At 44.3% G+C, this 16,718-nt stretch overlaps 1 protein-coding gene across 2 annotated transcripts in view; it reads left to right on the plus strand.

Annotated features, from left to right (window-relative positions):
- Nucleotides 1-16,718, plus strand: part of CCDC6 (coiled-coil domain containing 6) — a 75,421-nt gene that overhangs the window by 21,715 nt on the left and 36,988 nt on the right. Inside the window, exons 1-3 of one of the 2 annotated variants that reach the window (XM_065408757.1) lie at nt 315-431; nt 1,937-2,051; nt 2,214-2,363. In XM_065408757.1, the coding sequence (XP_065264829.1) occupies nt 2,046-2,051; nt 2,214-2,363 (156 nt within the window). In that variant the 5' untranslated portion in view covers nt 315-431; nt 1,937-2,045. Of the gene's footprint in view, nt 1-314; nt 432-1,936; nt 2,052-2,213; nt 2,364-16,718 lie in introns of those variants that run through there. The other variant, XM_065408756.1, reaches the window with a different exon arrangement.

Raw genomic sequence — 16,718 nt, forward strand, 5'->3', positions numbered from 1 at the left:
ATGGGGTTAGAAAGTATGGCAGCGGGGGGCTGGCATCCTTTCGTAGCATGTTCTAGTAACAATACCATATTTACCTGTTTTCATAGTTGGCATGTGTTAAACTCAAATTCTCAAGTAACATAGATCTGCATTCCCTTGTGTTAAGATTAACTATTATATCAGATTAACTATTATATCAGTTAGTACTTTTACTTAAGTGTGTCAGTCACTTAATTATCTGGTCTCTTATTCAGAACAAAGTACTAGGTTTTGTTTAATTTTAGACCTTTTAAAGGCAGACAATATAGGATGACCTTTTTAATGTCTTTCAGCATTGAAAAGCAAACACCAACAGTAATGATGTGTTACTGGCAGTGAAGGGAATGGGTTTAAGAACTAGTTTGTGCTGTGAAGGACTCAAAGCCGATAGACTCTAACCGTTTGACTTTAACGTATGTATTTGTTCTCTATCCTGAACTTCATTGTGTCCCGGTTATAGATTTGAGGCTGTGAATACCTGCCCTATTTAAATTCCCTTTTAAAGCTTCTTTTGACAGTTGTTGTTGTTGTTGTTGTTTTATTCAAATATCAGTTAGGTCTCTCATGTTAGACATCTTCTGGATGAAAGCTAACAACTTAATGTAGCATTTGTCCAAGAGCTTGCTGACCTTTATACATTGGGTTTGTAATTTCCTGATGTGACACTCAGACACATCCTTACATTATTACTAATGATAGGGGCACCGGACCTTGTTTGAATATAGCACATCTGTGACACTGCAGATGAAACCTGAGTATTTCAATTGCACAAGACTGCTTTGCCAGGGTGTTATGTTTTCTATGGTGAGAGTCCTGTGCATTTGAAAGAAGTTTGAGGATTCTCTGAACAAATTTCATTGCAGATTGTAACTATAGCAGCTGTTTCCTAATAAAATAGTTGCTTTGGGGAATATGGCTTTCCTTCAAGTAGATAGGAATGACATATTATTGTATTAAGCGTTCTGAGAAGCTTTCTGTTGCAAGTTTACTGAACTTCCAATGTATGTTGTGTACTGTTAGGTTTTGCCTGAAGAATTTTTGTTACAGAGGTGCAGTTAAGTTTTAGACTAACACCCTGTTATAATTCTGGTTCTTGGATTTTTAACCTTCTCTTTTCACCCCTGCCAAACTGAAACTGATCTGCCTAAATCTTTACATGCTGCATGTTAGTCCAGGGTAGATTTTTGTTTGTTTGTTTATAAGTTTGGGGCAAAATTGGACAAGGATAATAGAGTTCAAAAAAATAGGATTTTAAACTTTTTGATAACTTTTTAACACTGTATTGACTCATTTCCTAAAAAAAAGGTTGGCCTATAATTCTAAATTTGTTTTATTCTGTTGGTTTTAGTTAGGTGTGATCTATTTTTGGAGGCGTGAGCTTCGCTGTTGCATTATTTAGCTATGAGCTTGAGTTTGCATCTATGTAATAGTCTGTGTGGCCTACGTGGGCTTCGAAAGTATGCATCAAGCAGGTTGTAATGTTTCTGCAGAACTTCTGAGATACGAAAGAAGAGTTAGGAGGATCTAAACTCTGCAGGAAGGACCCAGAAGATGGAGGGGTTGGAGGGGCTGATCTCCTGTGGAACAGTACCTAACCTCCAAGGAGAGACTGAGTGTGAATGCTGCTTCATTTTCCTTCTGATAAATTTAAGGATGCTCTCCTGGAGAGAGAGTTCCTTGAATGGAGAAATAAGTGGCAGTCAACCTCTGTCCTCTGGAACTCTATGGAGAAGGGGGTACTGCTGGATGATTTGATGAATTTTTAAAAAACCCACCTTGTTTGTCTGTAGTAAAGGTTGAAAAAGTCTATCAGTGAAGGAGAAAAGCTGAAAGGTTGGGGTGATAGTCACCCCCAACCAATAGTGTGTGTGTGGGGAGAGGAGTGTCTTTTTTTTTTTTTAAGTTTAATTGTTGCCAGTTGTAGGATGGACATTTCTTAATGTGATCCAAGAAAAAATGCTCGGATCCAAACTTGATACAAAGGAAACAAAGAAAGGAACATATGGCACTATGCAGGCAGAGTTTCAATGAAGGTAATGGGGTTTACTAAGCTGTATACAGTACTTTTGACGTCCAGGTGACAGATGAAAAGGATTACCGTATTTATTTTTTTTACAGTACTCTAAGAGCAAAGAGAAATAGTTGTAGCTTTCAATATGGAAACTTCCAATTTTTTGCAATGTCTTTTTTCACAGCAAGCAAGGGCAGAACAGGAAGAGGAGTTCATCAGTAATACTCTATTTAAGAAGATTCAAGCTTTGCAGAAGGAGAAAGAGACACTTGCAGTAAACTATGAAAAGGAAGAAGAATTTCTCACTAATGAACTCTCAAGGAAACTGATGCAGGTAATTGGTTTCTCAGCTTGTATTCCTCCTCACAGACCCCAAACGACAAGCTTAAAGAGGCGAGTTTAAACTTTGTTCTTGTTACCATATTTTTAGTAAAAGGGATGTGGTTAGCTTACCTATAGCTCAAAACTAACGCTTTGTAGAGGAAAAAACAAATCTCCTTTCTTTTTTTAAAATCTCAATAGAAAGGTTTTTTTTGTTTTTTTTGTTTTTAAACAATTTGAAACTCAGGTTTTGTAGACTGAGAACTTGATTGAAAGTGAAGCAATTATGTTGATTTTCATTCTCCGTACTGAGATAGAAAAGTAAATTGGATTTTAAAAATTCTTTGAGTTCTAATACTCTCTTTTGTTATTAAGACAAGTGAAGAATCTTATTTACAGTATTTGATTTTAAATTAACTGTGCATATGTGACCCAGATAGAGTGCTTATGTTAAGATGGGTAGCAGCACTTGAAACTTGGCCAGGAAATGTTATCCACATTTTTTTAAATATGTTAGTTTGATATTTTTAGTAATTTATGGCCTCTTCTTCTATTAACACTTATAACATGTACTTTACTAGTATTTCATTAACGCAACTTTAAATGAAGTTTAATAGTGTATTATTAAAGAAACGTATTTCTGCATATTCTAAGCATTTTTAACATTCTATAACTGTAACCTTAAGGCATATTTAATTCTATAGGATAGTGAGGAATATATTGTTGTAAACTATACTATGGCTAATCTCCTCTGGCACCTTCAGTATTGAGAGATGGGATAATTAATGGGTGACTGCCACTTATTGGTTGTACCTTACCTCATTCATTAACATAAATGTCAGGAGTTAAGGTTCTCTATATTTTGTGGACATACTATTTCCTCCCACTGTTTTATACTAATTTAGTCTAATTCACAAATATAAACTTTCAGAATTATCGTTTTCTATGAACAATATAGTAGCATTTTTAGTGGGAATGGAAGGAGGGGTATTAAGTATTCTCTTCTTGTCAAAGTAATATGTAGTTTTCCTTATAGTAAAACACACTGGAACATCTTTAGTGCAGTAGCTCTGGAAAACAGCATGATGGGCTAGTGCATTTATTTCACTCAATAGAGTACTTAAATTTCTAATATAAAACTGAGATGCCTTGAACCAAACCCACCACCATCTACAGCAAAATAAAACCTCATACAAAATAGCTTAAGTGAAAAATGCAACTTGATTTAATTGGCTGAAGTGGCTTCAAACCCATGTAATCTCTTGTGCACATGGACTCCATAATTTCCTTAGCAACCAAATTACTGCACCAAATGTAATTTATATCTCTATTTTATTTGTAAGTAAAAATTTTGTCTTTCTGTTTCTTAGAGTTCAGCTGCTCTATCGGTATTCCAGTCCCTCTGTCAGGAAGGACAGGGACTGTTTTAAAAGTGTATGTGTTATATAGACTTACCGATTGTGACATTAGGTGCATATTACAGAAATTAAAATAAACTTCCTGTCTACAACTGTCACAAACTGAACATATTTACATGCTCCAGAAAGTCAGAAGAGTTAACTACATATAGTCATAGCAAACCATGATTTGGTAATATACTACAAAAAGAGCAGTCATGCACCTTCAGTTTCTTTAATCTGGGAGTCCTGAAAGACACTGGCATGGGGGAAAAGATTCTGTCCCAAAGAGAAGTTTAGCAAAATCGGGAACTTAATTCAAAAGGAGCAAGCCATTAAAGATATGCCCTCATTATTTTTAGTCAGATTCCTTGGGACGGACTGATCTCCTGCAGATATTGAAAAACATGTTGGGCATCTGAGTCAGAGGACTAAGGCCTGGTCTACACTAGGAGTTTGTCGAATTTAGCGCCGTTACATCGAATTAACTCTGCACCCGTCCACACCACGAAGCTATTTAGTTCGACATAGAGCTCTCTTAAATTCGACTTCTGTACTCCTCCCCAACGAGGGGAGTAGCGCTAAATTCGACATGGCCATGTCGAATTAGGCTAGGTGTGGATGGAAATCGACGGTAATAGCTCCGGGAGCTATCCCACAGTGCACCACTCTGTTGACGCTCTGGACAGCAGTCCGAGCTCGGATGCTCTGACCAGCCACACAGGAAAAGGCCCGGGAAAATTTGAATTCCTTTTCTTGTCTGGGCAGTTTGAATCTCATTTCCTGTTTGGACAGCGTGGCGAGCTCAGCAGCACTGGCAACGATGCAGAGCTCTCCAGCAGAGATGGCCGTGCAATCTCAGAATAGAAAGAGGGCCCCAGCATGGACTGATCGGGAAGTGTTGGATCTGATCGCTGTGTGGGGCGATGAGTCCGTGCTTTCCGAGCTGCGCTCCAAAAGACGGAATGCAAAGATCTACGAGAAGATCTCTAAAGCCATGGCAGAGAGAGGATACAGCCGGGATGCAACACAGTGCCGTGTGAAAATCAAGGAGCTGAGACAAGGCTACCAGAAGACCAAAGAGGCAAACGGACGCTCCGGATCCCAGCCCCACACATCCCGTTTCTACGAGGCACTGCATTCCATCCTAGGTGCGGCCGCCACCACTGACCGTGGACTCTGAGGATGGGATATTGTCGACAGCCGCTTCCTCGGACATGTTAGCGGACGGGGAAGATGAGGAGGACGAGGCAGTCGACAGCGCTTACAAGGCTGATTTCCCCGACAGCCAGGATCTCTTCATCACCCTTACAGAGATCCCCTACCAACCGTCCCCAGCCGTTAACTCGGACACGGAATCAGGGGAAGGATCAGTCAGTAAGTGTTTAAAACATCTAAACATTTATTTTTTACAGAACAGGAATATTAACAATATTAACAATGGGTTTTGCATGATTACTTTGCCCTAGGCGCTTAACGGTTCAGTCCCTGGCAGTGCAACTACAAAAAAAAAAATCTAACAATGTCCGGTTTAGCATGATTGTTCTGCCCAAGCCGCTCTACTGTTTAGTCCCTGCCAGTGCAGCTACAGTAAAATCCTGTCTATATGTCCGGGGATAGAGCAGAAATCCTCCATGGACATCTCCACGAAGCTCTCCTGGAGGTAATTGGAAAGCCTTTGCATCAGGTTCCTGGGGAGAGCGGCCTTATTGGGTCCTCCGTAGTAGCAAACATTTCCGCGCCAGGAGACAAGCAAGTACTCCGGGATCATTGCCCTGCAGAGCATGGCGGCATACGGCCCTGGTCTTTGCAGGCTTTACCGAAGCATCCTTTCTTTTTCCGTCTCTGAAATCCTCATCAGAGTGATGTCGCTCATGGTGACCTGCTTTGAATTAGGTAGGGGAATGTTAGTATTGGGACTGCTTGCCTGTTCCTTTACAGAACTGTAACCGGCGGTTTACAGCCACGCGGTGGAGGCGGGAGAGGGGCAGCATACAGGGATCTTTCCCTGGGACAGCCGCGAGGGGGTGGGACAGGGGCAGAGTTCATGCTTGCCGGATTGCTGGCAGCAGGGACTGGCATTGCTTTCAATGTGAAAGGAGGCCAGTGCTACTATTAAAGTTTTAAGCAGCCACAAGTCTACGGCTTACCATGTCGGCCTGCTACACAAATTCCGGTGTCCTGCCCCGCTTCTCTGATGTGCACTGCAAGACCCCAGGCACTGAATGCGAAGGCCGAAAATTCGACCTTGTCCTGAGTGCGCTTGTGATAGGTGCTGTGCATGGTCTTGTTCACAGAGAAAGACTATGTTCTTTGTTCACAACGAAATTTATCTTTCTGAGGAATTCACTCCCTTTTTCCCATTCCCACAGCTGCGACTGTCTCCCAACCCAGCCTGGCATCACACTCCCAGAGGCTAGTGCAGATTAGGCGTAGGAAGAAGAGGACACGGGAGGACATGTTCTCGGAACTTATGGGCTGCTCCCGAGCCCAGGCAGCCCAGCAGACCCAGTGGAGGGAGAACTTGTCCCAAATGCACCGATCACACATGGAACGGGAAGAGAGGTGGCGGCAGGAAGACCAGCAGGCGACTCAAATGCTGCTTGGACTAATGAGGGAGCAAGCGGACACGCTCCGGCGCCTTGTGGATGTTCTGCAGGACCGGTGGCAGGAGAACAGAGCCCTGCTGCAGTCTATCTCTAACCGCCCTCCCCCGCCACCAAGTCCCATACCCCCCTCACCCAAAGTCCCAAGAAGGAGGGGCGGCAGAGTCCGTGAAAACTCTCACTCCACCCCTGCAGACTGCTCTACTACTAGAAGGCTCTCATTCCCCAAAATTTGACAAGTCCTTTCCTTCCCGCCTCACCCAAGCCCCCGTCCAAGTTTCACCCCCCAGTTTCATGTGTAGTTGCTAATAAAAAATACGTTTCTGTTAATTACTGTTTCCATCATGTTCTTTTAGAGGAGAGTCTGTCTGAAGGGGGGGAAGGGGGTTGGTAATTGGACAGGATAGTCACCTTTAGCAGGGTACAGAGGCGGGGGCAGGTTCAGCAGCAGGGCGCACACACATTGCAGTCACTAGTTACCCTGGTCAGTCTGGGAGGTGGTTTTAGTGTTCTGTGGTGGGTGGGGGGTGCTCTGTGACTTTGTGGCGGGGGAGGGCAGTTACTGATCTTATGCAGCAGTCCTTATCCTGGATCACAGAGCCACGCAGCAGGGGATCTATAACCGTCCTCCCCCTGCCACAAAGTCACATAGCCCCCACACACAGAGTCCCGAACAGGAAGGATGGCAGGCTCCGTTGAAACCACCAGTCCACCACTGCGGAGCCTGTCATTCCTGGAGTTTAGAAGCGTCATTTGCATCACTACACTACACCCGCTCCCCACCACAGTCTGCGTCCCAGTTTCAACACTTTCCCACGAAAACAGTAATAAAGAAAGCGGTGTTCATTAACAAAATTCAAGTGATTTTATTTTTAAACGTGGGTTGTAAGGGGGGGAACGGGGTATGTAACTGGAGAGGATACTGAACATTTAGTGGGTAAAGAAACGGGGGCAGGTTCAGCTTCTCTGTACACAAACTGAAAAGTCACAGGTTACCCTGCTCACTGAGGAACCTAGCTTTCAAAGCCTCCCGGATGCACAGCGCGTCCCGCTGGGCTCTTCTAATCGCCCGGCTGTCTGGCTGGGCGTAATCAGCAGCCAGGCTATTTGCCTCAACCTCCCACCCCACCATAAAGGTCTCCCCCTTGCTCTCTCAGAGATTGTGGAGCACACAGCAAGCTGCAATAACAATGGGGATATTGGTTTCGCTGAGATCACAGCGAGTCAGTAAGCTTCTCCATCTCCCCTTGAGACAGCCAAAAGCACACTCCACCACCATTCTGCACTTGCTCAGCCGGTAGTTGAAGAGTTCTTTTTCAGTGTCCAGGGCGCCAGTATAGGGCTTCATGAGCCAGGGCATTAGTGGGTAGGCTGGGTCCCCGAGGATGACTATAGGCATCTCCACATCCCCAAGAGTTATTTTGTGGTCCGGGAAGTAAATACCTTCCTGCAGCCGTCTAAACAGACCTGAGTTCCTGAAAACACGAGCGTCATGAACCTTGCCCGGCCATCCGACGTTGATGTTTGTAAAACGTCCCCTATGGTCCACCAGTGCTTGCAGCACCATTGAAAAGTAGCCCTTTCGGTTGATGTACTGGCTGGCCTGGTGGTCCGGTCCCAGGATAGGGATGTGAGTTCCATCTATAGCCCCACCGCAGTTTGGGAATCCCATCTCGGCGAAGCCATCTATGATGACCTGCGCGTTTCCCAGGGTCACTACCTTTGAGAGCAGTACCTCAACGATTGCGTTGGCTACTTGCATCACAACAACCCCCACGGTAGATTTGCCCACGCCAAAGTGGTTCGCGACTGACCGGTAGCTGTCTGGCGTTGCAAGCTTCCAGAGGGCTATGGCTACCCGCTTCTGGACAGTCAGGGCTGCTTGCATCCAGGTGTCATTGCGCTTCAGGGCAGGGGACAGCAACTCACAAAGTTCCAGGAAAGTCCCCTTCCGCATGCGAAAGTTTCGCAGCCACTGTGATTCATCCCAGACCTGCAGCACTATGCGGTCCCACCAGTCCGTGCTTGTTTCCGGGGCCCAGAATCGCCGTTCCAGAACATCAACATGACCCATTGCCACCGTGATGTCCTCGGCGCTGGGTCCCGTGCTTTCTGACAGGTCTGTGCTACTCTCAGACTTCAGGTCCTCACCGCGGTGCCGTAGCCTCCTCGCCTGATTTCTCTGCATCTGCCTCTGGGAAAGGTGGATGATAAGCTGCGAGGTGTTGACAACGGCCACAACTGCAGCGATGGTCGCAGCGGGCTCCATGCTCGCAGTGCTGTGGCGTCCGCGCTGTCATTGACCAGAAAAGTGCGCGAACTGATTTCCCGCCGGCGCTTTCAGGGAGGGAGGGCGGTAGTGACGGACGGATGATGACAGTTACCCAAAAGCACCCTCGACACATTTTTTTACCCAGAAGGCATTGGCGGCTCGACCCAGAATTCCAGTGGGCAGCGGGGACTGCGGGAACTGTGGGATAGCTGCCCACAGTGCACCGCTTCCTATGTCGACGCTTTCCCCGTTAGTGTGGACTCACAAAGTCGAATTACTGTGAACACACACGTTCGACTTTGCAATATCGGTTCCACATATTCGATTTAAGTAAAATCGAACTACTCTTGTAGTGTAGACATACCCTAACAGACTACCCAGAGATTCCAAGAAACTGCTCCACTGCCTTGCCTGTTACTCATAGCTTTGACTAGCAGCATCAGAGGGAAAACAATATTCTTGTCAATTTTCTTCTGCTACTGCTTAGCAAAAGGAAGAGCAGGAGCAGCTCAAATCGCTAGCAGAGTCAGTAAAACAAAACTGCAATGACTAACCTTTCAAAGGTGAACCAAATGTAAACTTCACAACCTAAGCTAGAATGCTTAGGACTGAGTTCTCTTGTTTCTTTGTGCTGCTCTGGTGACTAGTGGAACTAGAAACTGGCCAAACCTTAGCAAGGGATTCCCCCAGTAGGTCAGTCATAAGAGGGAATAGAGCTGATGTAGACTGTGCCTACACTGCCTTTCTGCTAGCCAAAGTGTTGGGAATGTTCTCTGGATGGAGCTCCCTGAAATCAAATGGTGGGCAATATTGTTTAAAAAAGCAAAACAAAAAACAAAATAAAAAAAACATAACCTGACACCATGTGCCCCCTTTGGTAACGAATTTGGTTATGGAATTTAGGTCCCAAAGGGTAAAATTCTGACTACAATGTATTTACCAGTACTCACGCCCCAACTCCCATTCAGTCCAATGAGATTAGTTTCACTCTAGTTTTTGACAATCTAGATTAATTCCTGATGGCCATAATGTCAGCTCAAAAGATTTTATAGCTTACTGTCTTATTCACTGAAAAATAGTACTGTAGTTTTCCAAAAAGATTAATGACTAGATAATACTTAGTCCTGCCATGAGTGCAGGAGACTGGACTAGATGACCTCTCGAGGTCCCTTCCAGCCCTATGATTCTATGTCCTAAAGCTCCCATGAATATTTCAGTCAAAGTCAGGGTGTTATCTTCCACTTCCTAGTACCAACTCAATTGACCTGAAAGAGAGAATTTATTCTATCCTTGATGTTGATGGTGATAAAATTGTGCCTATGAAGAACAAATACCACCAGATGTCCCATTTATTGTTTCTGGCCAACCAACCACAATGTAAAGAGGAAAAAATAATCTTTTTCGTGGTATAGTGCAAGACGTAGATCTAGCTGCATCACAAAAAACTTACCTAGCCATAAGTATTGCGGTACATAATTCTGGATGCACTGCATTCTTCATGCTGAAAAAGCACATGCTTCAATAGAGGAAGTATGTGAAGCACTTGTTTGTTCTTCCCTTCCTACTTTCACAAAGGATTGTGTTTTTGTACTTTTTGTTCTCCCGCAATACTTCTTGGAAACTTTTTTGCTGTTTTAAAGCAATAATGCTTAACCTAAACAAAAAAACAAAAACAAAAAAACCCAACTTTATTTGTATGTCTAGTTGTACGTCTAGTACAAACCTACCCACCAGAACAGGTCATGGCTTGATTATATCCCCGATGTACTACTAAACTACCAGACATACCCTGGAATGAGCAAACAAAGGTGCAGGAACACATTTCCCCAACCACCAGTAATATGCTGATCAGTGTGTAAGGCACAACATGAAAATGGTCCCTGTCCTGAAGAGCTTACACTACAGAATTATAAATTTCTCCTCTTTGAAATATCTTGCCCTGCCCTTTTTCTATGGTGATCTTGGACTTGGGCAGTTGGTACTAAAATATACACTAATTGTATATAATTTTCTTAGGTAGTTATGAATTCAGGTTAATTTTAAAGTTGATGAGGTTTGCAGATCATTATTTGGCTGAAAGCATGTCCGTTACTGATGGCTCTGATCTACCTCTATTTTTGAAAGGGGACGTTTCCGTTCATATGTATAAATGACTGTTTCTGAGAAGAGAATATGGTACTGTAAAGCAAATACTCCATTTAATAGAAGAAATGGGAATAGAAGTGCATGTCTGTAATATGATCAAGTGAACACTTTTATAGCAGCTTAACATTTGCAATTCTTGGTTCTTCAAGTGATGGTCCCTATGGGTATACCACATGTGGGATAGGCATGCACGCCATGTGCCTGTGTCTGGAATTTTTTGTAAGCAGTGTCTGTTATCCCACACGTGCACCGAAGCAAACCAAAGGCATAAAAGTTCTCTCCAGTTCCTTCATGCTGCCACATGGTCTGAGTTGGAATCTCCTAGAACATCTTGGAGAACATATTTGCTCCCCCCATCAGTATTCATCCCTCCTGTTGACAGTCTCTATTCCGGGATGGCTGACGCTAACCTGGTGTGGCAGAGTTGTTCTTCCATCCCACCTGCCAACCTTGGGGCACAATCATCGGTACTGTCAGTTCCACTGGAGATAAGGGATCCGGCTTTCTTTTCAGATGAGTCTGAGGCCCCCCAGGAGCCTTTGCAGCATCGGACAGAGGTGGCACGTGACAGGAGATCAGAGTTCCAGCCTCCAACCAAATACAGTTGGTCAAAAGATGGGTGGTACCCTTTGCCACGGGATCTTCCTCCACCAATTGATCCATCCTACTGGCAATATTGAGGACCATGAAAGCCCAACCCTAGACACCCAGGATCAGTGTAGGAGTCCTGTTTGACATTGCCCAGGCACTCACAACTGGACCTGTTGAAATATTCAGAAGGGGAAGGTGAGCTGGATCCATGAGTGATCTCATCATCTTCACTGGATGAGGTGGTTACCCCGTCTTCTCCATCTCCACCAGACGACTTTAAACACTATCAAGAGCTCATGCACAGGGTGGCTGCAGAGCTACAGCTTCAGCTTGAGGAAGCCTTCCAGTGCCAGTTGAGTGGCCCTCCCCATCAACAAGGCCATCATGGATCCAGCAAAGATGGCTTGGCATGCTTATTCTTGTGCTCCCGCCCCTAAGAGGGCTGAGACACGCTATTTTGTTCCATCCACATTCTGTTCCCACTGCCTAACTCTTTGGTGGTGCAAGCAATAACACCTAAAGGCTACTCCCTCTGATAAGGGACAGAAGCAACTTGACCTTTTCGGAAGAAAGGTCTTTTCTTCCCCTCCCTCCAGTTCAGAATCTCAAATTATCAGGCCCTCTTGACCAAATATGTTGATACTAGTTATAATTTTTTTTTTTTAATGTAAGGACAAGCTCCCGGAGGAGGATAGAGCCCAGTTTGAGGCCTTAGTGGAGAGGGCAGATTGGTGGTCAAAACTTCCTTCCCAGCTGTGGTGAATGTGGTAGATAAGGCATGTGGCAAGGAGGATGACTATAGTCATTGTTATAAGGAGAGACTCGTGGTCACAATCCTGAGGTTTTCCTAGCGAGGTGCGAGAGTACCATCCAAGATCTGCCCTTTGATACTGTTAACCTATTCCACAAGAAGGCAGGTGAGTCTCTGCACTCCCTCAAAGTCTCAAGTCCAACGCTTAGCTCGCTGGGTATTTATACTTCTTCTCCTAAAAGAAAACACCATAGATGGGGTAAAGGGCCCTCCTTAGCAGTTTTACCACCACTATCCTCAGGAGTCACCATGCAAGAGACTGAGGGCTTATAGACATAGGAACCCAACCTCTGCAACATCCACCCGCACGTCATACTCTAACTCTCAGATGAAGAGTTTCTTTTTATGGGACTGTTGAGACCTGTATCCTTTATTAATGTCCCTTAATATTCCCCTCCTCTGACCTTTGGGAGCCCCCCTTACCCTATTTGCCAAAAATTGGAGGATCCTAACTACAGACAAATGAGTATTGGAGATTATTCATGGCAGTTATCTGAATGAGTTTCTGGTACCTCCTCTTCACAAATCCCCCCCTTTCCCAGTTGCTTTTCAGGGACCACTTTCATGAGGAGAATTCTACAAGATCTCCTAAGGTAAGCCATAGAGAAGGTTCTATCACAACATCAAGTGAAGAGATTCTATTCCCCTTACTTCTTGATTCCCAAAGAAGAATGGAAGATGGAAGCCAGTTCTTGATCTGAGACAGCTGAACAGATTCATTCAAAAAGTAAAATTCCACATGATATCCTTGGTATTAATAATTCCCCCGTTAGAGGAAGACACATGATTCATGGCTCTCAGTATGAAAGATGCATATTTTAACAGATATCCACCCAGCCCACAGCAGTTTCCTTAGGTTCCTCTTTGATTACGAGTATTACCAATTCAGAGTCCTTTCCTTTGGCCTAGCTATAGCACCCAGGGTCTTTATGAAGGTTTTTTCAGCTTGGATGAGAAGACAGGGATTTAGTCTTCCTTTATCTCAGCGACTGGCTTCTGACGGGCAGTTCCTACAAGGAAGTCCAGTGAGCAACCAGTGCCCTGCTCAGCCTTCTGCCTTCCATGGATGGCTGCATCATTCATGAAAAGTCCACATTGCTGCCCACAAGATTCCTAAATTTTATAGTTGTGACAGTGGGCTCAACTATAGCAAGAGTGTATCTACCTCTAAAGAGATTTCAGGCCATGAGTGTTCTCATATATCAGGTCAATACAGGACCCTGGTCATCAATCAGAACTTGCCTTTTCCTTGGCCACATGGCCTCATGCACATTGTGCCGTTTCCCAGACTTAATCTTTACAGCCTATAAGCCTGGCGTCTCGCTGTTTTGCTGCCCTTCTCTGATGAGTACACAGAAAGGTGACAGTTCTGCTCAAAGTTTAACTCTCTCATTTGCTGGACAAAATGAGAGAAGGTTGGTGTGGGGATCCCTTTCCTCACACCAACTCCTGAAGCAAGCCTGGTTACTGACACCTCCCTCTTGGGTTGGGGTGTTCATATGGGTGATCATATGGCACAAGGCATCTGGACCCTATGCGAGTCTGGAATACATATCAATTCACTAGAACTCCCTGTGGTTCATCATGCCTGCAACACCTCCCTCCCCCCATTCATCTGATCCAGACACGTCCAAATAATGTAAAATCTCATGACAATGATATTTTATATGAACAAGCTGGGGGGGAGTGAGATCTCTCCCTCTTGTGCATAGAGGCAGTCACCTCCTGGGACTGGTGCATCAGCCATTGCATAACTATCAGCAGTATGTTTAGCAGGACTCCCTAGCTGACAAAACTCCTTAGCCGACTGCCCAAGCAGACCTTTTTTTGCACAGTTTGGTTCTCGATGACATCTTGACCGAATGGGGAACAACAGCCTGGGACCTTTTCAACTTGTGGGAGAACAGGAAACTTTCTTGGTAGTGCTCCAGAGCAGTCCTGTTAAGGGCTTTAGGGGAGATGCCCTGTCACTGTCATGGAATGGTTGCCTGTTATATGCCTTTTCTCCCATCCCGTTGATGCCACAAGTTTGCAGAAGATCCACCAAGAAAGAACTCGAATAATCCTGATTGCACCCAACTGGCAGAGACAGTTCTGGTTTATGGATCGGCTGATGCTCTCAGTTCACCTACCCATGAACATCCTCACATTACTGGAGCTTCTAATACAGCACAAGCGTGGGTTCAAGCACCACAATCTGGGCCTGCTTCAACTCAGAGCCTGGTATTTGAATGGGCATCAGAAGTAGAGTGCTCACATTCTGAAAGGGTACAATCCATCCATAACCAAAGCAGAAAATACTACAAAAAGCAGTTAGCAAAATGGAAGTGTTTCTCCTCTTGGGCTCACCAGTGTGAGTTGTCTCTAGAATCATCCAGGATCCCTGCTATCTTAGAGTATGTACTTACCCTTAAGTCTCTGGGTCTCGCACTCCATTTTCTGTGACTTCATTTAGCACCGATCAGTGCTTTCTATCCTCCGGTGAATAACAGTATAATATTCACTCATCCTGTCACAACTAGATTTCTGAAGGGGATTCTCAGTCCTTTCCACCAATGGGGAAGTTTGAATCTCAGTAGTACCTCAGTTTTTGTTTTATTGTCACTCACCTTTGAACATCTGGCCACATGCTCTGTGGCCCATCTGTCCATGATGGTGGCCTTTCTGGTAGCCATAATATCAGCCAGAAGAGTTAGTGAGCTCGGAGCACTCATGGCAGACCCACCATATACTGCCTTCTATAAAGAAAAAGTCCCATTACAGACTCTTCCCGACTTACGCAATCGTTCCGTTCCGGAAAGCTTTGCATAACCTGAATTTTACGTAAGTCGGAAACTTATATTGTGCAAGCATAAAAAAACAAATAATTACAGCAAAAATATTGCATTTACCTTAATCCTATTGTTATCCTGGCACACTGAAGGCTGTGTTTTGGTGGTGGATGACAATGGGCTTAATTTGTAAATGAAGAAGGAGAGGAGGAGACAGGCATTACATCGTCGGGATCGTCAGAGGAGGCTTTGAAGGTGGAAGGCTGTGGAGATGTGGACATTGCAGACCTTTCAACCTTCCTTACAAACTTATTGAGAGATGACTGGATAGTGATCTTTTTTTTCTCTTCATATATCTGTCTATAACAGGCTAGCGTTTCGTCAATGCCTCTGTTCACTTTCAAGAATTGTGATTTTAAAGGAGCAGAGCCTTTCACATGCTCTTTTATGCGTGCACTATCATTCAAAATACTTTTCACTGTTGAGGTAGCCAAATCGAGTTCACGAGCAAATGAGACAGGCTTTGTCCACCTTCATACTTTTTCACTATTTTCATTTTCTGCTCTAAATCAATCTTCTTTCGCTTACAAACTGGTCCTGCACTCTTGCTATCACTTGGTCACTTTCCAGGCATGATTTGAATGAAATAATAGGGTGAAATAACAGAAATACAGTATCACTGAAATGACACGAGACTGAGAGGCTGTGAGAGCGCAAAGCCTTCCCTTGTAGGAGATGCTACTGCTGTATTCCTCCGCACACTGCACTACAGTACTTTGCGTTTCCGTACGCTATGCAATATTTTCCGCAACTCAAAAATTTTATTTATGCCTTATGGAACTTTGTGCGTAAGGTCAAATTTGCGTAAGTCGGGTCTTGCATAACCTGGGGAGTGTCTGTACAAATCTAGCTTAGATTTGTTTCTAAAGTAGTTTCCAAGTTTTATAGGAGTCAGAAAATCCACGTACCAGTATTTTTCCAAAACCCCACCTGCTTCAGATGAAGAGAGATGGTTGCATTCTAAAGTCATCCAAAGGGCTTTGGCTTTTTATCTGTAAAGAACGAAGGATGTTAGAAAGACTCCTTAACTATGTTTCCATAGGAGAGCAATCTTGAGGGGTCAAGCTACATTGATGCAGAATGGATCTCAGGTTGTATTACCCTTTGTTACCAATTAGCTCATGTTCCCACTCTGGAGAAAGTGAGGGCTCATTCCACCAGCGGGCAAATTACTGCAGCTATATTGCTGAGGGACATAGCACTCCTAGTGATATGTAGCACAGTACTTGGAGCTCTTTGCATACCTTCTTGAGACATTACCCTCTGGTCTAGTCATCAACTGTGGATACAGCTCTGAGGACAGCAGTACTACAGTCAGCTATCACTTCTGCATCTGTGCACCCACCTCCTGTCTGATTATTGCTTGTGAATCTCCCACGTGTTGAATACACATAACGATAATCACTCAGAGGAAATGGAGGTTACTTAGCCGTAACTGGAGGTTCTTCAAGATGTGTGGTCCTTATCTGTATTCCACTACCCATCCTCTGTCCCTTCAGCTGTGAATTGTTTGAACTGCACTAAGAATGGGAAACTGGAGAGACCTTTTATGCCCTCCGTTTGGAGTACAAGGAGAGCTACACGCATGTGTGGGCCAATGGACATTGCTTACAAAACATTCCAGATGCAGGAGCATGATGCGCATGTGTATCCCATGTGTGGAATGCAGATAGGGACCACACATCTCGAAGAACCTCCAGTTTTATGGTAAGTAA

The sequence above is a fragment of the Emys orbicularis genome, chromosome 7 (genome assembly GCF_028017835.1).
Source record: "Emys orbicularis isolate rEmyOrb1 chromosome 7, rEmyOrb1.hap1, whole genome shotgun sequence".
Taxonomy (NCBI): domain Eukaryota; kingdom Metazoa; phylum Chordata; order Testudines; family Emydidae; genus Emys; species Emys orbicularis.